The sequence below is a fragment of the Pipistrellus kuhlii genome, unplaced genomic scaffold (assembly GCF_014108245.1).
Source record: "Pipistrellus kuhlii isolate mPipKuh1 unplaced genomic scaffold, mPipKuh1.p scaffold_m20_p_5, whole genome shotgun sequence".
NCBI classification, from domain to species: Eukaryota; Metazoa; Chordata; class Mammalia; order Chiroptera; family Vespertilionidae; genus Pipistrellus; species Pipistrellus kuhlii.
The window spans coordinates 72,926,719-72,951,844 of NW_023425551.1; the positions used below are offsets into that span (position 1 = coordinate 72,926,719).

General features: G+C 52.3%; 2 protein-coding genes across 2 annotated transcripts in view; one reads left to right on the forward strand and one right to left on the reverse strand.

Annotated features, from left to right (window-relative positions):
• The window catches only part of TMEM63B (transmembrane protein 63B), a 23,325-nt gene extending 22,703 nt beyond the window's left edge, over positions 1–622 (reverse strand). The window contains exon 1 of the mRNA XM_036414072.2: positions 421–622. The gene's annotated coding sequence lies outside the window, so the exon portion shown is untranslated. The remainder of the gene's footprint in view (positions 1–420) is intronic.
• Positions 39–13,364, forward strand: MRPL14 (mitochondrial ribosomal protein L14). The gene is made up of 3 exons (XM_036414076.2): positions 39–162; positions 10,392–10,483; positions 12,864–13,364. Exons 2-3 carry the CDS (start codon positions 10,413–10,415, stop codon positions 13,228–13,230), a joined length of 438 nt encoding a protein of 145 aa, XP_036269969.1. The 5' UTR covers positions 39–162; positions 10,392–10,412; the 3' UTR covers positions 13,231–13,364.
• Positions 13,365–25,126: the final 11,762 nt, after the last annotated feature.

A 25,126-nucleotide genomic window follows, 5' to 3' on the forward strand; every position in this document is an offset into this window, starting at 1 on the left:
AGGGGCGGGGCGGGGCCACGCAGGGTGCGCGCGCACTCTCGGGGCGGGGCCCGCCGGGCGCGGGCGCAGGCGCAGGCGCACGGAGAGGCCGCGTGGGGCGCGGGGGGAGGCGGCGCTGGGCCGGAGGGGCCCGCGGCGGGAGATTCCGGGGCGGCGAGAGCGGTACGGAGGGGCGGGGAGGCGGGGGTAGGGGGCGTCCTGCTCCTAACACTTGACTCCCTCCGCTGTCCTGGGGCGGGAGGCGCCCTTTCCGGGGTGGGTGGGCGCGCAGAGGCCGGAGGGCGCTGAGGATAGGCGCTCTGGGGCACAGGGGCTGTGGGAGGGGAGATCTCGTACCCGGACCCTCCTCCCTCCCTCCCATTCCCAAGGGCGGCGCGGGGCTCCCGTGGCCTCCGCGCCCCGCGCCCGGGCGGTGCTCACCTGCTTCCCAGGAGTTTGGGGCCGGCGGCCCGGGCGGGGGCGCGCTGCGGTCGGGCCTTGGCAAGGCGCCCTGGGCCGGTCCCTCTGGTGCGGCACGTCCCTCCGAGCTTGTCTGCCTCTCTCGTCCTCGCACCCCGCTTCCCAGTTTGGACCCGGAGATAACTTGGTGACTTGTCAGGCGTGTTGTGGTGTGGAGAGTGAGTCCACTGCTTTCGCTGCCCCGCGGCTCCCGGGGCTTCCCTGGTTTCTCGTTTCACCCGAGGCCGCGTCTGCCTGGGATTACCTGGATAAAAGAGAGCACTAAGCTGATCGAGAGGCAGAGGTGCGCGCGCGCGTCCTGCGGACTCCTGTGCAGGAGCGCATCGCCCACACAGTTAGGCACAGAGCACCAGCTGGTTCGTTTACCTTTGGGTTCCTGGGAGGGTTTCTTCCCTTCAGTCTCGAAGGGGCTGGGTTTGGAGACAAAAAGGGAAGCACTGCTTTTCACAGAGGGCAGTAAAGAGATCGAAAGGGCTGCATTTATAAAGAGGCTAACAAAAGGGCCTCTGACAGGGTCACTTGGGGTTATTGGGGAGAAGCTGGAGGTTGGGAGGTGCCTAACCCTGGGCTGCCGGACCCGGAGAGAGTGTGTCTGGTTCCTGTGGCGTTTCAGTGTCTCTGGGGGCGTTCTGAAGCGTTTGTGAGTAGCTTGTGGAATGAGTTTATCAGTTTTGATCTAGTGCAGTTCACACTGAACTCCCAGGCAAACCGAGTCCCGTTGATTAGTTGGAAATCAGCTTACTGGATCACAACCATCATTAAAGGAAAAAAGAAACAGAAGGTAGCGGAGTGCATTGTCCTTGTAAGGGTAAATATCGTTTCATGACGCTTGTTTCAGGTAGACACACCTGTGTTGTGTACTAAGAGATGTTAGAAAACGTGTCTGTGTATAACGGAAAAGCTTGAAACATATTGGTTACCTGCTTGTCCTCTTGCCTTCTTTAACCTGAATTTTCATTAATTTAAACCTGCCCTTGAGGATGCAGTTAGCACACTAGGAATCTGTAATAATAAAAGTGTAATATGCTCATTAAACCGGACGTCCTTCCAGAAGACCTTCTGGACAAAGCCACGGGGGCTGGGGGCCAAGCCCTTTGCACAAATTCGTGCATCGGGCCTCTAGTATACAGTAAAGAACAGAGTGAGTCTCCTTCAGGAGTTTACTGCCCAAGAAGAAAGACAGGCAGTCACTCTTCACTCATTAGAAATGCGTGTGATTGGAGAACAGGATTTTGTTGGAGTAGGAGCAAGACTTTTAGATGAGAAGGCATCTACTCTAGTTTTTGGGTGGAATTGCCCATTTTACCATTAGAGCTTCGTTGATGTGTATTTCCTATGAAACACTGTACATATTGTTGATTCTATGGCTGTAAAGCTGGATAGCACTTGTGGTGGATATCTGGAAAGTGGAGATGGAGGCCATACTTGCCTGGTTTTTGGACCTCTGAGGATCACTTCCTGGTTCATGGGTCTTTTGTTATGTATTATTATTTTTAAGAATGCAGTTATCAATCTGAGCATGTGGTGGATTCCTGATCTGTTCCTGCCAGTGCCTACCTAACTAGGGTCACACATGCTAATAGACAGAGATGAGAATAGTAGGAAGTGCATTGTGGAACCCTTGAAGGAACAGTGGTCAAAATGTTTAATTATTGCTCCTGAATATGAAAGGTAAAAATCTCTTCTGGAGTCCATTTTTCAGGTTTCAGGCTCCCCTCAGCAACTAGAATCTTAGATGATGCAAGAGTTCTTACAGCCTGTCTTTCTTGCCCCACTTCTGTGTTATGATACCTGGACACCTGGACCCACATTAGGTGTATTTTTCCATTGCTTTTATAGTTGTGTGAGAGCTTAGGAGGGTCTCAAAAACCCGGTAATGATTTAGCCATCCTTCTTATTTTTTATTTTTAAATATATTTCATTGATTTTTTTTTTTCCCCAGAGAAGAAGGGAGAGAGAGAGTTAGAAACATCGATGAGAGAGAAACATTGACCAGCTGCCTCCTGCACACCCCCTACTGGGGATGTGCCCACAACCAATGTATATGGCCTTGACCGGAATTGAACCTGGGACCCTTCAGTCCCCAGGCCCATGCTCTATACACTGAGCCAAACCGGTTAGGGCTAGCCATCCTTTTAAAAGGCTGATGGTTTGTTCTGGGTTGTAGCTCACTCTGGTGCGATTTTACAATCACAACCAGCATGTAAGAGAGAACTGTGATTCAGATCCCAGAAATGTTGCTCTGGTTCAGGTAATATGCTCTCTTATTAAGAAAGGTACGAGGTTGCTTATTATTCACTAGTGAAATAACTCAGAGTTGGAAAGTGCCCCTGTCCAAAACTTCCAAAAAAAAAAAAAAAAAAATCACCTATGTCCCTAGAAAAGAGAAGGAGTACTTTTCCATGTTTACTTTAACTTGAAAAACACTTTTAGGCTGGGCCAGTGTGCCTCAGTGGTTGAGTGTTGACCCATGAACCAGGAAGTTACAGTTCGATTCCCGGTCAGGTCACATGCTTAGGTTGTGGACTTGATCTCTAGTAGTGGGCATGCAGGAGGCAGCAGATCAGTGATTCTCATTATTGATGTTTCTCTTCCTCTCTCTGAAATAATAATAATAATAATAATAATAATAATAATAATAAAAACATTAAAAAGAAAACCATATACACCTACTTTCAGGACTGAGTGATTTTTTTGTTTGTTTTGTTTTTAAATAGTTTTCATTGATTTCAGAGAGGAGGGGAGAGGGAGAGAGAAAGAGAAATCCATGATGAGAGAGAATCATGGATAGGCTGCTGCCTGCACGCCCCCTACTGGGGTTCGAGCCTGCAATCCGGGCATGTGCCCTGACCTGGAATCAAGCCCTGACCTCTTGGTTCGTAGGTCGATGCTCAAGCAGTGAGCCACACCGGCCAGGCAGGACTGAGTGATCTTAAAGACACTAGTAGTGCTGCCCTGAGAACAGGGAGCGAGGCTGTTCTCCTTGTGAGGATTCCGGAAACAAACTGCTTAACCTGCAGTCCCTGGTCCCTACTGTGCTATGATGTGGAAAGGGTTTCTCCACTTTAAAGTGACCACTTCCATGAACGAAACTAAAGCTCAGTTCCTACCGTGCCTCTTCCCAGTTACCCTTGGCAGAGAGTCATTAAGGCCAGGAGAGGCTGATCCCAGGGTCACAGACAGCAGAGGGGAGGACGGGTGGAAGGAGATAGACTTCTATCAGCAGCATTTCCTGTTTGAGTCCAGGGCCTCCTCTAGGTGCTTCCTTTCCTCTTTGCCCGTCTCCCCACCTGACGGCTCCGTAAACCTGGCTTTGTGCCGCTGGCCCACTAGAGGTGGTGATAGGAAGGAAACACGTTCATGATTGAGTAGAACTGAACTTTGTGCACTTTCTCTGAGTCTGACCACACTGATTATTACAAACTTATTTTTGGACTGTAGATGTTTGGATACTTGTGACATTGGGGTTGAGGGGGAGTTTGAATGATTGAGAATTGTCAACTATATTTTAGAACCACAGCTTGAAATACTTTTGTGACCAGGTTGGGGGAGGTGAATAAATAAATACAGGACAAGAGTTCTGGAAACACTGGCCCAAACAGGTCTTCGTGCTGAAGAATACGCTGTGAAGACTCAATTTGGCTGGGGAATCAGGTCAGCTCCAGCTCTTTGCCTAAGCTGTGCTGGGTGTCATACAGATGTTATTGAAAAGACAGCTTTTTAATTCCTGAGTTTTTAAAGATTATATGGCAGCCTTGATAGAGAAGCATGGATCCTTGTCCTGTGTGGGGTGTTTTCTTTTTTTTTCTGTGGTGAAAGCAGCATCTTTAGCTGTGCAGGTGTTGTGCAGGGTACAATAGGGTGTAATAGAAACAGTTTTCTAATCTTGAACGAGTCAACAAGTCACTTAGCGTATCAGACTTCATTTCTAGTTGCAAAAATGGTACTGACATTTCTAGTCTGCAAAAATGGTAGAATCATTCACAGTCCTAGACTGATTCAGTCCCTTGCAGACTGTTGCTCTCGGTTATTTGTCTTTGTGTTTTCATTGGGTGCTCAGGAATGAAATCATCTAAGAAAGCAATCTGTGTGAAAGCGCTTTGAGAGTTGTAACATGCTGTCCTCGTGTGAGTTTAAAAAAGATCCCCGAAAGAGGGTCAGTGGACAACAAAACAGGAATGAGTTTTTAAGCAACAGGTGAGAGTGCTTGTTGGTGCAGAATGATGGGGGTGAAACCTGCAGGAGGTTCAGGGTCCTGGAGGTCCTTTGCTTGGTTCCTCCAAGCTGCCAAGCCTCTGCGTTGTCCTGCTTTAGCTAAGAGGACGTCTGCCTCCTCGTGTGGGGTTTCTCCTTTTGTGGGTGCACGCCGCCTTTGATTTCTTAGCGTTTCTCTTCTGTCCTGTTACTTACCTATCTCCTCTAAGCACTCCTGTATGATTGTGGAGCTTTTATTTGTTTACTAGTCTCTTTTCTTTAGAGCCCCTTCCTGTTGAAAAACCTTTGACATGCCTCACCTAAAGATGGAAACCGTTCATGAGGAAACAATGTGTAATTATAGCCGAAGCCCGTTTGGCTCAGCGGTAGAGCGTCGATCGATTCCGGTCAAGGGTATGTGCCTTGGTTGCGGGCACATCCCCGGTGGGGGGTGTGCAAGAGGCAGCTGGTCGATGTTTCTCATCGACGTTTCTAGCTCTCTATCTCTCTCCCTTTCTGTTAAAAATCAATAAAATATATTTTAAAAAAATGTGTAATTATATACAGGGCTGTGATACTAAGTACATTTCCACGATCCTCAAGTAACGGTACTTTCCAGTTTTCCACAAAGCATCCATTATTTTTTTCAGTCAGTCTCTGTGTGTTAAAATTAGCTAAAAATGAGCTCTCAGTGGGTAGGAGGCCCCCCAAGTCACTCGGAGAAAGGCACAAGAGAGACCACCAGTCCCCCTACATGGAGCCTGCTGGAGCTGGGGGATGAGTTGCAGATTAATTTTATCCATTTGACAGATACTCACTGAGCTGCATTTGTGTGTCAGGCACTGTTCTGGGTCCTGAGTGTGCAGCACTGTACAGGGCAGGCAGGCAGGCAGGCGGGTATGGCCCTGCCCTCACCTCACTGAGCGCCCTTCCAGTGGGATCTGTAAGGTGATGCCAAGTGAAAAGCTCGCCTGTGTGTACTGAAATGCACAGTCCTCCCTGGCTTCCACAACTGAAGGCAGACCTTCAAGTTAAGTCAGGTGGGAAATGGACATGGTTCTTGGGTTGTAAGTAATTTATCCTTTTCTTCCTTCTCTCTCTCTCTCTCTCTCTCTTTAAATATTTTATTGATTTCTGAGAGGAAAGAAGAGGGAGAGAGAAACATAAGTGATGAGAGAGAATCATTGATCGGCTGCCTCCTGCACGCCCCCTACTGGGGATCAAGCCTGCAGCCGGACATGTACCATGTCTGGAGTCGAACCTGGGACCTTTCAGTCCTCAGGCTTACGCTCTATCCACTGAGCCAAACCAGGTAGGGTATCTTTTCTTTCTTCTCCCCCTGTCCTCCCTTCTTTCCATTTCTCCCTCCCTCCCTCCCTCTCTCCCTCCCTTCTTTTCTTCCTTTGCCCTCCCCTCTCTTCCTCCTCCTCTCCCCTTCCCCCTTTTGGAGAGGTTGTGATTCATAGACCAAACGTGAAGGGCAATACTCAGTACTGACCAGAAAATGGCATGAAAAGCCCTCTCTGGCACTGGAGTTGTCTGAACACCTGGCCTCTGAGTGAGAGTGTTAGAGGAGGAAGTATCATTGGGGTTATTTTCCGGGCAAACAGAAGACTGGGTGTTGAAATAAAGCATTATATATAGACTACATTTGAAGTGGATCAGGGCCTGTGCTTACAGGGTGGATTTACGTTAGGAAATAACATCGAGGCCAATCAAAGTTACTTTGAAGTAAATTGCTGCCTCCATTATTCTTCCTTGACTCAAACCAGTCATTTAGAGGTGGAATGCAGTGTTTTTTACAGCGGGCAGTGTGGGCACCAGCCTGGGGGATGATTCCAGGGGCCTGTGACAGCATGAGCCAGTCCTGCCGCCACCAGCACTGTGGTCCCCTAAAGCATGTTTGCGTGTGATGTCCCGGTTCCCGACAGACAGAGAAGAGCTCCACAGCAGTGGTCGCCAGCCTTTCGGACCTCACGGACCATCAGTGGTCCTCGGACCCCCGGCTGCTGACCACCGTTCTACAGTGTGTCTGGAGCTATGAGTAGGGATGTCTTTCTTTTTTTCTTTAAAAAAAAAAATATTTATTGATTTCAGAGACGAAGGGATAGAGATAGAAACATCAACGATGAGAGAGAATCATTGATTGGCTGCCTCCTGCACACCCCCTGGATTGAGCCCACAACCCAGGCATGTGCCCTTGGCTGGAATCGAACCCGGGACCCTTCAGTCCGCAGGCTGATGCTCTATCCACTGAGCCAAACCAGCTAGGGATAGGGATGTCTTTTCTTTGGCTACTTTATTTATTCAACCAGTGTTGACTGTACGACTCCAGGGGGACCTGCTGAGGTCTTGCTGGGGTGGGAGTAAAGGAGGCTACAGACTTAAAAAAAAAAAAAAAAAAGGAATAAAGGATATCCATCCATCCATCCATCCATCCATCTATCTGTCTGTCTGTCTGTCTATACAATAAGTGAATACATTTGGTTCTTTTGTGCTTTCAACTTCGTAGGAAGGCTTACTGTTGTCCATCTGATGTCTTAGGCCCTTTGGGCCTAAAGGTCATCTTTAGGTCACCAAGAGCTAGTGAAAAGTCCTTGAATCAGGCCCTTCCGTGTGCGACTGTAAGAGCTCCCTGGAGACAGGAATGTGTGCTCTTGTGGTTGAGGACAGTACAAGTATCCCCCATGACCTGAGTCTGCGATTCCTGAATTCCTGCAATGAGTTCAGATGCCACGTTATCAAGATTTCTGTGGTTTCTGAGTTTGAGTAGCAAGAACTAGAATGTTAAGGGTTATCAGCTTTAAAAACAACAATGACAACAACCACAACAAAAAACCCCACAAAGAATATCAGCTTTATTTTTTAAAAAGTACCTAAATTTGCCCGGCTGGTGTTGCTCAGTGGTTGAGAATCAACCCATGCATGAACCAGGAGGTCACGGTTCAATTCCCGGTCAGGGCACATGCTGGGGTTGTGGGTTTGATCCCCATGTGGGGTGTGCAGGAGGCAGCTAATTGATGATTCTTGTCATTGATGTTCTCTCTCTCTCTCCTTTCCCTTCCCTCCCTCCCTCCCTCTTTCACCCTTCCTCTCTCTGAAATCAATAAAAACATATTTTTAAAAAGTACCTAAATTAAAAAAAAAAAGCACCTAAATTTATTCACTGTTTGAGTTTGGATCCTGGAAGTTGGAGCAGTGAGAGTGCTTTTGGCACGGGCTGCCCAACTGTCCTCTGTCAGGAGGGGTAGCATCTGATGCTGCAGTTTGCACGAGGCTTCATGGAGGAGTAGCACTTGGAGTTGGGTCAGACTTAGCTGGGCAGAGATGGGCATAGGCCGGGGGGCTCGTGAGCAAGGCCCTGCGAGGCCTGGGTGTGTTTGTGCACACACTGCCCTGAAGAGTTCAGGCACCTTGAAGGACGAGGTTTGTTATACTCAAGACAGGAAAGTTCTGGAAAGCCCTGAGGCACTTCTGTAGTTCTTGGACCAACCTAAGTGCCATTGATGAAACAGAGTGGTGTGAAGGGACAGGTGTCTCCTTCTCAGGAGCGGACGTGTGGGTGGTGTTGGGCTAACCTCGAGGGCTCTCTCAGGAGCGTGGCCAAGATGGGCGGTACCTGCAGCCTGGACCAGGACTGCCGTTTGGAGCAGGTTGTTAAAAAGCCAGTCGTCAGTTATTGCTCCATTGTGGAGCTCTTGCCACCGACACCACAGATTGTCTGGAAAACTTAAATTGGGTTACAATGAAAAATTTTAACCTGATGTTATCTATATTACAGTTGACTTAGCAACCATTGAGTTGGGTATGAGTAAAATGTACATGGAACAAGGATGATTTAACAGTTGGAAAAATATTAATTTTAAAATTAAAGCTACCATGCTCACGCTGTTGACTAAGAGCAAGGGCTCAGGAAGCCGACTATTTGGGTTTAGGTTACAAGGCTGTCACTCCTGTCTGTGTGACCTTGGCCACGTTATCTCACGTCCCTGGGCCTCGCCTCCTCACGTACGAAATGGGGCCAGTTACAGCTCCCGTTTCATAGAGTGGTGTGAGGCTTACATGGGATGGTAACGTAGAGCATTTAGGCCAGTGCCTGTAGCATAATAACTGCTCAATACATTTTCGTAAAGGAAGCAGGAAAAGACCAGGCTGCCCTTACAGATGCTTCTGACCCTGAGCTTCCATGTGTGAGGTGAGTTTCGTATGGTAGAGTGAGGCTGCAGGGTGCGGTAAAAAGAACCTGGGATGGAAACCTGGTCCACTTCTGGTTCTGGTTCTGCCCTGGCTAGTCGTGGGGCTTTACATACGTCACTTCATCTCTCCGTGTCTCAGTGTCCTAATCTGTGAAATGAGATGCGACTAGATGATGACGACGATGATGACGACGATGATGATGATGATGATGATGAAGGCAGCTAATAGGTTCTGAGTGCCAGGCACTGGGCCCTGTGCTCTGAACGGCTCACGCCATGACCTCCTGTGAGTACGCGTTACAGATGGGGACATGGGAGCTCCGTTCCTTCTGCAGGGTTACCTCGCCACCCAGGTAAAGCTTGCCTCATCCAGCATTCCTCAATGCTGTGCATTAGGTGTTAGTAGTTCTGCAAGTTATCGGACTCCTTTTGCACTTAATTTTTCCACCATACTTCCATCTTGGCCAGTGCTTACTGGGTTGTTATAAAGAAAACACTGGGGAGTAGGCCTGTGATTTGAGGCTAAATTGCAGTTAAAACGCATTTCTAAAGTGTGTAGATATTCCTGTGGAGGTAAACGTGGGTTCCCTGCCCCCACACCCTTAAGAAATAAAGTCTTACTTGAGGTGTTTTGAGCTTGGGCAGAGCTGCATGTAAACACTTCGGTGGGGGAGCCTCTCCAGCAGGGCTTTCGCAGAGGCCCTCTACAGCCCGGCGTGCGGAGGGCGAACAGGCGTGTTTTGCAGTTGGAAAGACTAGCTGGCTCTAGGTTTTTCATAAACACACCCCTACCTGATGCCCAGGTGTTGCAGGAAACGGGGCTGCCATGTTTCCAGGGTTGTGCACGCTGGAGCATTAGTGTTGGGTCGGGGTGTGCTCTCCACATTAGCTGCAGGGTGGGGCAGGTGGTTGTTCTGAGTTAGGATGCTGTTTGGGAGACTTACCCAAATAGAGACTTTGGGCAGTGACTTGTCAAAGGCTTCGTTTGGCTCCACTTTGCTAGCCTTGAGCTGTCCAGATGTCCTGGCGTTGACGTGCGGGGGGAGAGGTGATGTGACAGACAGCCTGGGCAGTGGCTCAGGTAATCTGCTTCCTTTCCGGGAGCAGAAATTCTGGTCTCAGGAGGCCACGCATGTCAACGAGGCCGTGCATGCAGGTTTCCTTTGCAGAGGGCATGGAACATGATCGCTGGCTGGCTGTGCAGCCAGGATCGACGCTTCCCTCAGGCCCTGTGGGAGTGATGGGGTGATGAAGGCACTGTCTGTGCCATTGTGTTCCTTGTGGCGAGAACTGCTGTGGGTCATGGCGGCGCTCTGACACCAGCGAGAACATGAATCAGCAGAATTGTAGCTGGAGTTCCAGTGAATCATCGGCGTACCTTTTCACCACTGAGGTTTATGTTTGGTGATGAACGATCTTGTGCTGGAAGTGCCATCTTCCACACAAGTCCTCAGCCGTCTTTTATTAAAAAACAACAACAAAGAACACGGGCTTTGCGTAAAGCCACTGACGTAACAATAAAATCTCCCCCTTTTTCTGCAGGATTTGCCTTCTTGGGATCCCATGGCTTTCCTGACTGGGCTCAGGGGCCCTCTCACCCACATCAGCAGCGGCCTCGGCTGGCGCTGTTTCAGGTAACTTTCCCCAGGAAGTTCTTACAGCTGCGTCTTTGATCAGCCTCCCATCAGGGCTGGTTATTATGGTGACTAGACCAGGAGTGGGAACTCCGGGGGCGGGGGTGAAGGAATCAGACTGAGCCGGGGCCTGGTGGGGTCAGGTGAGGGGCAGAGGAACGGAGATGACGGTGCTGTGAGAGGCGGGAGAGGAAAGGCATGTGGTGGGAGATGGAACTTTTCAGTCCTTGCCAAACTTGAGTGAATCGGACATCTCTTAACCCTATGATTTCCCCCCAGTGCATTGAAACCTTCTATTTAAAAACTGGAGTCGTTTTTAAAAAGCTACTTACTACCAAAAGCTCAAGCATGGCGGAAGTGTGACAGCTTCCCCTCCTTTTGGATGCCAACCCAGGGGGAGAGCACAGCTACATTCCTGTTGGCAGACATGCCTCTTGGCCCCGTCCGTGCCCTCCTTTCACAAGCGCTCACCGAGCACCGTGTCTGGGTTGGTAATAGAGAGATGAATAGGAATTGCTTCCTGCCCTGGAAGAGTCCTCACAGTTAGCCATGGAGCAAACTCGGAGACAAATAACTGGAAGGAAGTGTGACAAGTATAATAATAGAGGTTTGTATGTGCTGTGGAGGCCCGGACCAGAGCTGCTAATGGAGGAGGAGGAGGAGGAGGAGGAGGAGGAGGGGAGGAGGAGGAGGAGGAGGAGGAGGAGGAGGAGGAGGGGAGGAGGAGGAGGAGGAGGAGGAGGAGGAGGAGGGGAGGAGGAGGAGGAGGAGGAGGAGGAGGAGGAGGGGGAGGAGAGAAAGGGAAGGAGAGAGGAGGCGGCCCTCCCAGAAGGGAAGAGGGAGCAGGCCCTGGGAAGGCTGCGGGGGCCGTGTGCTTGGCGAGCTCCAGAGCTTCCTGGACACTGGGGCACAGGGCGCGTGTGTAGGTGGTAGGAGATGGTACCTTAGCAGGCAGGTACAATGGGGCCAGGTTGTTGACAGTTAGACATTGGGAAACCATTGAACACTCGTAAGCAGGGGAGTGGCCTCAGTTGATATTCTAAAAGGAGCCCTTGGTTGGCATAGTGAGGTGCACCGGGAGCCGGTTAGGACACAGCGTCATAATCTTGGTGTGAGAGAGTGAGCTGTGAATCTAGGAGGTGTTGATGGGGTGGAGGGAGAGGACAGAGCTGCTTAGGAGGCAGTATCAGTAGGACTGGCAGCAGCTGAGGGTGATGCAGGGAGAGGTGTATGGCTTGGGTGCTGGAGTTTCTGGAGAAGCCATGATCTCGATGGGAAACGCAGTCGCAGGGGGAAGATCACAGGGGAGGCGAAGGGGTCAGTGTGGGGCCTCCTGTGAGTGGCTGTGGGATGTGCAATGAGTGTAGAGTGGAAACACAGGACTAGAACACAGGAGACCGGTGGGGCTGGAGATGGAGGGTACCGGTTGGAAGCGATGGGCATAGATAACATTGCCCAGAATAGGCATTGGGGGGAGAGGAGAGGACCTGGGGCCCCTGGGGAGCACCAGCACATAAGGTGCTAGCATCAGGAAAATGGAAACCCACTGTCCTCAAATTACTTAACAATAGCTCGTCTGCCTTTAAGAGGCACCTGTTTAAAAACAAATGTCTAAAAATAAAATAACAATAAACCACAAAGTTATTTCAAGTGAGGGAAAATGCATTAAGACAGAAGACTGTTACCTTGACATATTTCCTGTCTCTGCTATGTAGTGTCAGCAGACTCCCTTTGCAGACCTACTTACTTATGGTTCCCAGCAACTTATAGATGAGAACATTTGGGAATCAGCATAGTCTGGGGGAGCAGGTTTTGCAGGTAAGTCAGAGGTTGAGGCCTGGCCCATGAGGTATTCCCTTAATACTCAGAGTCCTTTTGGAAATCAAAGGCTTTCAATTCAGGGGGCCATGAGGTTTGTTGTAACAGAAAAGTGGGTTCTCTTTAAAACCCAACAGAGTCAAGATCTTTTTATTTTATTTTTTTATTTTAAATATATTTTTATTGATTTTTTACAGAGAGGAAGGGAGAAGGATAGAGAGTCAGAAACATCAATGAGAGAGAAATATAGATCAAGCTGCCTCTTGCACAACCCCCACTGGGGATATGCCCGCCACCAAAGTACATGCCCTTGACCGGAATCGAACCAGGGACCCTTCAGTCCCTCTATCCACTGAGCCAAAGAGTCAAGATCTTGACCAGGCAGCAGAAGCTTTTGTCTGTGTCGGGTACAGAGAAGTCCTCGGAAGCACCTGCCTTCCGCCAGAGCCTGGGCGGGTCTCTGTCCCGCGGGTTGTTGCTAACGGGAGCTCTGTCCCATCCTGGCCTCTGCGCTGGGCCAGGAGAGGCGCAGGTCTCAGACTTTCTTTTCCTTTCCCCCCAGCACCACCGGGACCCTTGGAGCGATTCAGAAGATGACGCGGGTGCGCGTGGTGGACAACAGCGCCCTGGGGAACACGCCGTACCACCGCCCTCCCCGCTGCATCCACGTCTACAACAAGAACGGGGTGGGCAAGGTGGGCGACCGCATACTGCTGGCCATCAAGGGGCAGAAGAAAAAGGCGCTCATCGTGGGGCACTGCATGCCCGGTCCCCGGATGACGCCCCGGTTCGACTCCAACAACGTGGTCCTCATCGAGGACAATGGGAACCCCGTGGGCACCCGCATTAAGACGCCCATCCCCACCAGCCTGCGCCGCCGGGAAGGCGAGTTCTCCAAGGTGCTGGCCATCGCGCAGAACTTTGTGTGAGCGGAGCCGGCCGCCGCCACCGCTGAGTGGCTCACGGGGGAGCAGTTCTGGAGGCCGCGCCCTGGCTGGAGGGGAGCGTGGGGTCCCATGGCTGGGGAACAGTGTCCTGTGAGAAATAAACATGTTCACATGTGTCCCTTCCTTGAGCTTTCTGGAAGGGTGTTGGGAGGTAAATGGCAGTTACGAGGTGGCCAGCCCGTGTCAGGCCACAGACGGCAGTGTCTGCATGGAGCAGGCTTCCTCGGGGCTCCCTCGGGGGCATCAGGCTCTGGGAGGTGAGGGGGCAGCCAATGCCCATTAGTAAACGTGCAGTGGAACCCATCCCTTCTAACCAGGCAGACCCTCCCCCGTTCAGTGTCATCTCCCTGTGTCAGAGGGCGGTCTGGGAAGTGTGCGGAGAGGACCGGGTTGTCATGAACAAGAGCGGAGTGACGTGTCAGATGCAGCCTGAGGTTGCCTTTAGGCTCTGACAGGACCCAGGCAGACACCCTTCCTCTGCTGGGGAGCGCCCTGCCGGGACCAGAGCCTCCTCGACACCCACAGAGGAGGCTCCCTCCCTGGGTGCTGGGGAGAAGGGGGACTAGCCTGTGTGTGGTGGGTGACCGATCTTGGGCCTGTGCAGGTGATTCAATGGCAGCCTGTCTTCCATTTGTTTATGGGTCTCCTTGGGGCAGTGTGGGGCCTCTCTCGGTTCCTTTGATGGAGCCTCATGAACTCATCTATGAATTCATTCATTCACAATATCTTGGGCGCTAACTCATTAAATAATCCAGGGGCCTCTGAGAGACAGAGTCGCATGATGAGTAAGAACTCTGTTCTGTAGCCAGACTGTCTGGCTTTTGTGGTGACTTTGAGCAAGTTCTCGAACGCCTCTGTCCCTCCGTTTCCTTACCAGTAAAATGGGGATATAACAATGCTACCTACGCAATAGGGCTGCTGATATGAGAGTTTCATGAGTTAGTACCTGTGAGTGCCTGGCAGTGAATAGGCACTCGACAGGTATGAGCTATTTTCTGTCATCATTACTGAGCATGTGCAAGCACAGGGAAACGGGTGAGGCGACGCAGATGTGGTCCCTGTTCCCGAGGAGCTTACTGCGTCCTCGGGGGCTGGATGCCGATCACACCATTGCTTAAATGCAAACCCCTCGCTGTGAGTCAGTGCCCACGAAGGAGGGCTTTGGCTTTCCCCATGGGATTGGAGGCCGCTTCCTGGGAAAGAACGAGCAGGCGTGGCGATAGGAGTCACAGCAGCAGTTACCTGGGAGTAGGGAGGAGTATAGAATGAATAGGGCAAGAGAGCACCTTATGGGGTGCTGGGTTGTTTGGGGTCTGGGCAGAAATCGCATGAATGTGTACATCTGAACTAATTAGGAATCTTCGTACTTGAATGCACTCTATGTACTTTCTACCTTAGTAAACAAATGGAGAGGCATTAGCTAGATGCGGGTGTGTGTTTGTGTGTGTGTGTGTGTGTGTGTGTGTGTGTGTGATATTTCAGGCAGAGGAAGAGCATGCAAAACCCTGTGGTGGGAGGGAATGGGGTAACATCCAGGGACCGAAGGAACAGCCAGGAGCAGGGAGCGCAGGTGAGCGTGGGGTAGGGCGAGGCTGCAGAGGAGCCGTGGGAAGGAGGTTTCCCTGGGGGAGGGCCTGGGGCCCTGCGGTGGAGTTTTTAGCAAGCAGGGCAGGGTGGTGGGAGGGAAGGCATGGTTCTGTTTGCTCCATGGCGAGGGCTGGGGGAGGCCAGCACGAGTGGCATAGGCCTTGCTGGAGACTGCGAGAGGACGGCATGTAGGACTGGGACGGGCGATGGAAGGGAGTAGAAGCCTTTAGGCTAGGGGTGTCGAACTCAATCAGAGAAGGGGCCAAAATCTAAAATCCAGCCTAAATCGCGGGCCGAATGGTTTACTGAACAGTCATAAACTGTCATTGTGATGGAAACGCAGCGGAGTGCAGTGATGACAGCGCGGTGCGGGCCACATTGCAAGGCCTGGCGGGACGGATTTGGCCCGGGGGCCTTGTGTTTGACACATGTGCTTTAGGCGGTGGAACTGACTGGGCTTGGTAATGCATTAATACGGGTGGGGGGCCGGGGAGGGCAGAGAGTGGGCCTAGGTTTCTGGCTTCCATCCATGCCTGTACGGGTGATCCTGACCAGCCCTGCACGGGGTGCCCTGGGAGAGGCCTGAGCGTGGGGGCGGAGGAGCAGCGGGGGCATCTGAGTGGGGTGCCTTTGAGACAGCCAGCAGATGTCAGGTAGGTAGCTGGATATAAATAAACTCTTAAATTGGGATAGCACTTAGCATCTATTTTGAAAGCATCTATGTGTATATGCATACTCTTGGTGTTCTTCAGACCTTCGGTTTGGCAGACGCTGGTCCTGCTTTTAAGATGGAGACACTGAGTTCCAGAGGTCACATGATCTCTTAGGTGCGCAGGCGGGTCTCTGATCCCAATCCCGGGACTTCCAACTCGGGGGGTTTGCTGCCGAGGAGTCTCCAGTCGATTCTCACCGGCTGATATCCCAGAGGATGGTCCAGTTCTCCCGTGTCCAGTGGGCACACTGGGAGCCTCTTGCCTGCTAAGCCTTGACTTCCAGGAAGTGAACACTGGCTTTTAGCCTCTATCTTCCCAGCTGAGCGGTGCACTGCTCCCCAGGCTTCTCCGACGGAGCTCAATTCCGGCGTCTCTGGGTGTTTTAGGAGCTGAAATCCCTCTCCCTCTGGCCTCTGGAAGGGCCAGCAGACTCTGTGGCGTGGTCGCTGCAGTGGCGCCTGGCCAAGGAGGAGGAGTCTCACCCAGGCCAGGCCTGCTTTGCCCGTGGTGAGTGTCTTCAGCAGCAGCAGCTGGCCCTCAGCAAGCTCCTCACTCTGTTTCTGGGCTGCTTCCCAAAGGCTGCAGGAGGAGGGGATCCACCTGCAGGTAAAGCAGAGGTGGAATTGGTGTTCTCATCCTGGCACCGTCGGCCCAGGGGCTGGGCCTTTGCTCCGACCGACCGACCGGGCAGCTTGACCTGAGCTGCTGTCACGCTTTGCAGGTCACTCGCTCTCCGGGGTCGGCCTCACTCCTTTCTCTCTCCTCAGTCAGCAGAAAGTGTGCTCATCCTTCCAACCGCTCCCAGGCTGCCGGCCGCTCGGCTGCATCCCTCAGCCCCTTCACGTGTTAAGGTTTACCCAGGTCCCTCCAGTGACTGTCCTCGCTGCCCCCTCTCCTGTCTTCCGTGGGCTCCCAAGGTGCTCTCGCTGCCCGCTGGAAGGCTGCGGTTTCCACAAAGCCGCTGGCCGGCGCCCACGCTCTGACGCAGGCCCGTGCCGCACGCCGCCCAGAATAGCTTCGGTGCTGCTGCTCTTCCAGCTGCCCTATCACTTTGCAGACCGGGATCTAATTTGCCGTCCAACCTCCACACCCCGGTCTCTCGGCCGGTACTGCTTTCTTTGCTCATAAAATATTTATAATCACAGATTATGTTTCCCTCTGCGTATACACTTGCTTTTGTTTCCCTCCCCCTTCCGTGCTCTTAAGAAGCTGCCCCGACGGGTCAAAGAGCTCATTTCTCTGGGTTCTCAGCCTTCACTGCAGTGTCTGCTGAAGTGTCTGCTGCGGTGCCCGGCCCCACTCCTGGTTGGGCTCCCTCAGCTGCACCACTGCGGGAGGAAGGGCTGCAGACTGGAGGCTGTGGCTGGGAGACCAGGGCTCCAGTCGGGCCTGTGCTGCTAACTCCAGGGTCACTTTGGGCAAGCCACAGCTTCGGGGGGGGGCTGGTGCTCGGGACCCAGCTGTGTTGCGGCCTCTGGAGCGGACCAGGCCTGGCTCTGGCTGCAGCCTTGCCCCAGCCACCTTGAAGGCGTGCCCTTGGCTGCAGATGGGGACACGGCCAAGAATGTGCAGAGATCATCCTGTCACCGTAAACACTCCTGGAGAAGCAGCAGGCCACTTCCTGGATGACAGGCAGTTCCCTCCTGAAACTCTGGAGCTCAGCCTTGTTCCAGTGCCGGCAGCGGAGGCAGCGAGAGCCTCATGCTACAGGCAGAATGCACCCGGGCATGAAGCATGCCGCCTCCCCAGCAGGGGGGCGAGTCCCAGGCCTGGGGGGCCAGTGGGGTCCTCTGGCCTCGCCTGGGCACAGCCTCCTAGGTTCCCTCCTTCACCTTCTCACCGCCTTTCTTGGCTTCTCATGTTCTCTCAGTTTCTTTGAGAATTCTTGTTTTTGAAGAAAATTGCATGATACTGGAATACTTATCTGAAATTCAAATCTGCCCAGCAGCTGCGTTTCTTTCCTTCCTCTAATTTGGTAATCCAATCTTTAACAACAACTTTCGGGGCTTAGTTTTATTCTCTCCCACCTGGAGGATGGCTGTAGATCAAAGTTCAGTCCCCCATCAGCATTGTAGACAATTGCTGAATCATTTTTTTTTGCTAAATATTAGTAATTTCCCAAATTATTTGGGCTTCCTCAGCTCAAAATGGTCATCAGTTTGCTTCTCCATTTTCAACATCAAGCCAGTTTCTTTGTGTTTAAGCCAGTGGTTTTCATCCTGATAATCAGTTGTCATTTGCTCAATATTATGACAGGCTGCCTCCCAAGACATACCAGGTGTCATTTAAAAAGGAGAGGCCATTTAAACGCATTTTATTTTGAGAATTTCACAAGAGCTCTTGAATAAATGGGATGCCCTTGGATGTTATGAAACCCTGATTGGCAGTTGATTTTAGGCCAGATGTTTACTTGGCAAATTGACTCACCTCTTGGTCAACTGGGACGGATCAAAGCCGCCCGTCCTGCTCCCCGCCGCGGGGTAAACCCTCCCGAGGACAGGGAGGGCAGGGAGGGCGGAGAAGCAGAGGCCTGGAGGAGCTCTCCCACGTGCTGGCCTTGGCAGGGGAGCCATGCCCGGCCCCCGGACTCCCTGGGCTGGGAGTGGGCTGTGCCGCCCCGTCCCACAGGCTCACCCAGTGCCCTTGTTGGCTGGCTCCCACGGCCCGAGCAGAGCTCTCATTTGTCCGCTTACCTCACCGGCGCTGTCCTTTGCCAGCCGCGTTAACGCATCGTTTTGCTGCCAGCTCTGGTGAAAGGTTTGCTGGTGAAGGAGAAGAAAACCCTTGCTTGAAACGAGGTTTTAGGGTTGTCTGTGAGTTCTGTTTCTCCAGGCTGGTCCCCACAATAGGCAGACGCTTGAGAATGAGTTACAGAGCTCTCCATTTACTTTTCAGCCTGTGCTGCAGGTCCCCCCCCTCCCCCCCCCCAGGCTTCCCTTTGTACTTAGTGAAGTTGCTCTCGGGCAGGTAACTGCTTGCAGAGAGATGGTACATGTATCTATATTTTTTCTTCCTTTTGTTACACATAAAATTAATTTTAGTCTTACCCATTCCCTATATAAAATCATGTATTTGTTTTTTTAAATTAAAAAATATTTTATTGATTTTTTTTGAGAGAGAGAGAGAGAGAGAGAGAGAGAGAGAGAGAGAGAAACATATATGTGAGGATGGTACCTCCTGCATGTCCCCTACTGGGGATTGAGTCCACAGCCAGGGCATGTGCCTTGACCAGAAATCAAACCAACAACTTTTATTTATTTTTTGTTAATCGTCACCTGAGAAATTTTTTCCCCATTGATTTTTTTTTTTTAGACTCTAAGGGGGAGTGTGGGGGAGGGAGGAAAGAAGGGGGGTGGGGAGAGAGAGAGAGAGAGAGAGAGAGAGAGAGAGAGAGAGAGAGAGAATATTGATGTGAGTGAGACACATTCATTGGTTGCCTCCCGCATATGCCCTGACTGGGGCTGGGGAATCAACCTGCAACCCAGGTGCACACCTTTGGTGAGCAGGTCAATCTCTCATCCTGAGCAACACCGTCTGGGGCTGAACCGACAGCTTTTGGTGCACAGGACAATGCCCAAACAGCTGAGCCTTGCTGGCCAGGGCTTTATGTTTTTTAAAAGCCTGATGCTGAGTGAATTAGGAGTGCATTGTCATGACGTCTGCAAGCAATGATCAACTGATGAATCTCAATGAGTATATGGTGATTGTACCGTTCTTTCCACCTTTTTTAAGTGTGACATTTTCAAAAAATAATGTTGAGGATAAAAGATATAGAAAGGAATAAAAAATTTTTTTTGATGAAAAATAAAAGCAATAAAAAGGTATTTTTTCTTTTCAAAAAATTCTGATGAAAGCAAACGTATGTTTGAAATGTGTTCCCCTGGCCAGGGCCCAGCTGGGTCAGCTGAGCTTGTAGCTCTGCACTGGCCATGGGATTGGACAGTTCAGAGCAGGAGTCCGGGCTGCGGAGTCCACCCACTTGCTGCCCACACTCCAGCTCCTGGCTCCACCTTTCACACCACCTCTCCCCCTCCCTGTGGCCTGGGCTTGGGCTGTGCTCTTTCCTTCTTTCAGTCTAGGAACATGACCATTGCATTTCTTTTAACTCCATGTTCTGAGCACCTGGCACATAGTAGGTATGCAGTGAATGCCATTAATAAATTGCTTCTGTTCAAGTTTGCGGTGAATTGTTTTTTAAAAGTATATATTTTTATTGATTTCAAAGAGGGAATCATTGTCTCCTGCATGCCCCCTACTAGGGATCAAGTCCATAACCCGGGCTTGTGCCCTGACTGGGAATTGAACCGGGACCTCCTGGTTCAACCACTGAACCACCCGGCAGGGCTGTGGTGAGCTTTTAAGGGAACGGAGGGCTTTGTGCTTCCTGAGAGCCTCTGTGAGGAGGGTGTCCTTTGCTTCCTTTGGGACACGTGGTTGGGAATGCAAAGGAGCCTTTCTCCCTGGGCAAGCGCTTGTCAGAGCTCACCTCCTGTGAGTTCACTTCAGCACAGAACAGGCGTGGCTCGGCCCTTTCACTCCGACCCTGTAGAGTCGGGGCTGAGGAGGCCTCCGAATTTCCCAGGTGGAAGCTGAAGATTCAGGATGAGAACTCGGCTTTTCTGGTTCCCAGACCAGTGCTTTTCAGAACCTCACCGCGTCAGTGAGCAGTGTTTTTCACCGCTGCGTTTAAAACCCTTTGGACTGAAGTTGGATTTTTAAAACCCTTCACCATGCCTACCGAGCCCGTGGTGGGGAAAGCAATGCGTGTGAGGAGCTGGGAGGATCTGGCTGTCCTGCCAAGCCTTTGTTCCCCGAGGTGAGGAGGCTGGTGTGCCATGGAGATGGGACTCGGGGCAGCAGGACAGACACTGTGCTGCTATGGTCTGAAGCCCCCGCTCCTCCCCTCTGGCCCCTTCATTCCCACCGGGCCCCCGAGCTTCAGAGCCCATCTCCCTGCTTTCTCTCCCTCCTGAGCATGTCCTCAGGGGGCCCGTGTGATTTCCGAACACCACACAGCAACCTCGACCTCCGCCAGTGCCCTCCCTGCACCAGTCTCACCTCCGCCATCGCCCTCCCGCTGGCTGCTGGGCTCTTCCACCCGCGGTGACCACTGCGAGCGGCAGTTTGGGCTGCTGTCCCTATTTTGTAGGTACAATAGAATGCTCAGCGCGCAGTGGTCTTTTTATTACTCTGCGGCCCTGCTGTGCCCACATGCCAGCCTCACACGGTAGCACCTTTGTCATGTTATGGCTCTGAGCAGTGTCCGGCTGTTCACTGCCAGTCCCTTTGCTGGGCAGGTGCACAAAATACTGAGAGCTCCAAAGTTGAAATTTGGATTGTCAGTTGAGGAGATGTCTCCTATGGGAGTTGGCAAGAATTAAGATACCTACGGAGTATTTCCAAGGCCTCTGCTGGACAGGGCTGCTTATCTCCGAGTGGATCCTCACCCAGTGGATTTCACCCACGCTGGCCGGACGCCCAGTGCTTCCTGCTCATGGGATACCTCCCCCTGCCAGGCCCAGACCGATAAGCCTGTCAAACTGGGGTGCACATTCACCTGCAAAGAATCAATGTGTCATTTTTGGGGGAGGACCCATGGGGAGGTGTGGCTTTTGGCCATACCTTTGATGTCTGACCAGGACGAGCCAGGAGGAAAAGGAGCCCTTCCCTGGAACTTGGTGTCTTTCTTTCCCAAATATAAATACCGTGCACTGAAAGGTCGCCAGTTTGATTCCTGGTCATGGCACATGTCCAGGCTTCGGGTTTGATCCCTGGTTGGGGTGTGCGGGAGGCAGTTGATTAATGTCTCTCAGATCAATGTTTTTCTCTCTTCCTCTCTCTCTCTCAAAATAAATAAAAACATGCTAAAAAAAAAAAAAAAAATACTGTAGCCCTAACCGGTTTGGCTCAGTGGATAGAGCATCAGCCTGCGGACTGAGAGGTCCCAGATTTGATTCCGGTCGGAGGCATGTACCTTGGTTGTGGGCACATCCCCAGTAGGGGGAATGCAGGAGGCAGCTGGTCGATGTTTCTCTCTCATCGATGTTTCTGACTTTCTATCCCTCTCCCTTCCTCTCTGTAATAAATATCAATAAAATATTGTACCCTTTCCTAGACTTGCTTTTGATCACAGACATTTCCATCCCTTCAACTGTTCAGGCAGCAATAAAAAAGACAGGCACAGGTGGCTGTGAGGCAGGCCTCCTACAGCGGCTCAGAGGGCAGTGCTCCCTGCAGACTGGAGGTATGGGAGGGTTGAAGGGACAAGGTGAACTGAAACAGCTCAGTCCTGGGCTCACATTCCTTGGTGTGCTGGGAGGCAGTCGGCAGTCCTCGGGCTTAGGCAGGGACGGAAAGAACAGGAGCGAAAGTGAAAAACATGCAGGAAGATGCAGTGATGGCAGGGGACGGTGAGTGCCGTTAAGTCGTCCTCCGTGCTCTCCGAGGTGTTGGCTGCTTCTTGCCAACCAGGCTCTGCCACCTTCCTCCACCTCATGTCCTCCCCCTCCCCACCCAGAGGGCAGCTGAATAAATGTGCTTACTAATGGGCTAAAGTTGGATTTGGAGGAGAAAAGAAAACTGAGCAAGGGATAAGGCAGTGGTCCCCAACTGGGGACAATTGTTTGGAGACATTGGTGGTTAGAACTGGGTTGGGGGGTGGCGGGGAGCTGCCAGAGGTTCTGTGATATACAGAGTAGGACCTCCCGCCCCCCAAACAAAGCCATCCAACCCAGGTTCAGGTGAGGAACCCTGAGGTGAAACTAGGCGGGACCTAGTGTAGGGGACAGAGTATATGTGGGAATCAGAGTGAACTGTTGGTTCCTAAACAATGGCGTAGAATTATGGGAAATCCATGAAACTAAAATCCATGAAACTGTCCTTGGCCACTATATAATTTTCTGGCATATAAGATGACTTTTGAAACGAAAAAAAGTCAATCAAAAATCGGGGGCAAAAGACCAAAATTGCACAAAAATTACCTGCAGATCTTGACGGCAAAGTAAGTCTTTTCTTTGAAGTGGGGGGTAGTCTTATACAGCAAATATATGCCTAAACCTATGTTTTAACTGTAAAATTAGGGGGTCGTCTTATACGCCGGAAAATACGGTACCTGCCCAGGACCCTGACTGGAGCCTTAAAGGTGGAACAGGTAAGTCCTCTGGCTCAGTGTTTGAGCATCGACCTATGAACCTGGAGGTGATGGTTTGATTTCAGTCAGGGCACCTGCCGGGGTTGCAGGCTGGATCCCCAGTGTGGGGTGTGCAAGAGGCAGCCAATTACTGATTCTCTCCTATCATTGATGCTTCTAGCCCTCTCTCCCTCTCTCTTCCTCTCTGAAATCAATAAAAAAAAAAAATGCTTTTAAAAAAGGTAGAGCAGGTAATGGGGAATACAGAAGGGCTGCAGCTTACGGAAGAGTTGAGAAATAGACCCACAGAGTCAAGGCCAGCAGAGTCCCGGGCACTTGGCTCACAGAGCGCAGATGGAGGAACATGGTCCACGTGAGGGCTCCGGGGGGGGGCCTGAGGTCAGGCTGCAGGTGGACTCAGCCGCTTGCTTGTGGTTGGGTCAACGTGACTGGTCGCTGCCTCAGAGCTTCTGCCCGTGTCCTCATTCTCCTTGACTGTTGCAGCTGTGGCACCAACACCCTTCCTGCCTCACAGACCTCACAACGGTGGGCTTGCTTGTGGCTTTGTCCCGCTTTCCTCGTCCACTTTCAGTTTTCAGAAAGTGCTGCCCGTTCTGCAATGGCGGAAGAGGTCCCCCTCCTTGTCCTCCATCTCTGGGCCCTCGCCCCCTTGCTACCCTGGGGCCGGGCTCCTGTGACAGCCCAGCTGCCCCCCACCCCACCCGCCCGGGGCCCCCACGGGGCTGTAGGAGCAGAGGAGGAACCAGTGCCCCGAGGGCGTGCCTGTGCCGTGTGAACTCGGGCTTCACACACTCTGTTCCAGGTGGTCCTCGCGATGACATGGTGCCCCGGTGCCTGACGTGAGTGGGCAGCCCAGGCTGAGAGGAGGGAGGGGACAGATAGGCAGTGCGTGGCGGCCGGGATGGGCAGACAAGCCTCACCTGACCTCACAGCTCCTGCTTGTCCCGCTGCTCTGACCTGCGGTGGAAATGCTTCCTGGCACCATGCCCTCCCTCAGCTATTTTATTTTAAATTATATTTTATTGATTTTTTTTTTTTGCAGAGAGGAAGGGAGAGGGATAGAGAGTTAGAAACATCGATGAGAGAGAAACATCGATCAGCTGCCTCCTGCACCCCTTCCACCGGGGATGTGCCCACAACCAAGGTACATGCCCTTGACCGGAATCGAACCTGGGACCCTTCAGTCCGCAGGCTGACGCTCTATCCACTGAGCCAAACCGGTTTCGGCCCTTCCTCAGCTATTAAAACCTCCTCTGAAGCACCCGCTGGGTGCCCACTGCAGGTACTCGCTGTTGCTCCGGTTGCCACTCGTCAGCTCCTTCCATCCGCACGGCAGTGCTTCCCGCGGGAAGGCCGCTCCTCGCCTGTTTGTCAGCACCGTCTCTGGTCCCTCTCCACTTGAGCATCTGCTCTGGCCAAGGACAGGGCCCCTGCCGTACCCTCTGTGCGCCCCGCCGGCTCCCTGGGTTCGCGTGCAGCCTCGGCAGCAGGATGGCGCAGGCTCTCCCTGTGTGCCGGACCTGTGTGCCCTCCCTCACCTCCATGCCAGGCGGCCTCTGCTTCTCCACACCCATCTCTGCTGGAACACCCAGGCACGAAAGGCCAGCAGCACAGCTGGCTCAGCGGCCTCCAGGGGGCGGTGGGCTTGCCAGCTCACTCTCGATTCCCCCAGCCCCATCCCCTGGGCTGGACTGCTGCCTCCGTAGATGTTTACCGTGTGGGCCCCACTGGAGGCCGGTGGAGCCCAGCGTGAGGCGGGCTGCACCTGTTCGGCTGGAAATGTCCTTTCCCCGGAGAGGCGGCCCCTCACCCCACGCAGCCCTGCTCAGTCGTCCCCTTCGTCACGTTTTGGTCCACTGACGGTCATGGAGACCCGGACTGACATCTGAGCGTGCCCCTTGCTCCTTCCCACCCGATTTGTGCCCGTGCCTGGAGACCGGCCTGTGTGGGATGCATTAGGGCAGTGGTTGGCAAACTCATTAGTCAACAGAGCCAAATACCAACAGCATAACGATTGACATTTCTTTTGACAGCTGATAACCAACATCTGCGCATGGACCACGCAGTTTTAATTGCACTTTACATGTGCCCGCCTGTGGTATTTTGTGGAAGAGCCACACGCAAGGGGCCAAAGAGCTGCATGTGGCTCTTGAGCCGCAGTTTGCCGACCTCTGCGTTAAGCTCCAGGCCCCTGGCTTCCACCTGGGCGTGGCCAGTGGGAGGAGGAGCCAGCCGGAGGTGGAAGGACAGGAGGAAAGGGCCTGCACCCTCTCTCCTTGCATCCCCCGCCCCCAACACCCTCCCTCCAGGCCCACACCTTTGCAGAAAGCCCCTTGGTTAAACCCTCCCCAGGTGATCCTCCCGGGAGTGGCCCAGCCTCACTGTGTGGACCCTGAGGGCACCTCTGGCTCCTGCCCCGAGAAGCTGC

Bases quoted from the DNA above. Each gene is read 5' to 3' on its own strand.
- MRPL14 (XM_036414076.2), top strand. From the start codon at position 10,413: ATGGCTTTCCTGACTGGGCTCAGGGGCCCTCTCACCCACATCAGCAGC. The intron at 10,484-12,863 runs GTAACTTTCCCC...CTTTCCCCCCAG, and splicing joins CTCGGCTGGCGCTGTTTCAG to CACCACCGGGACCCTTGGAG.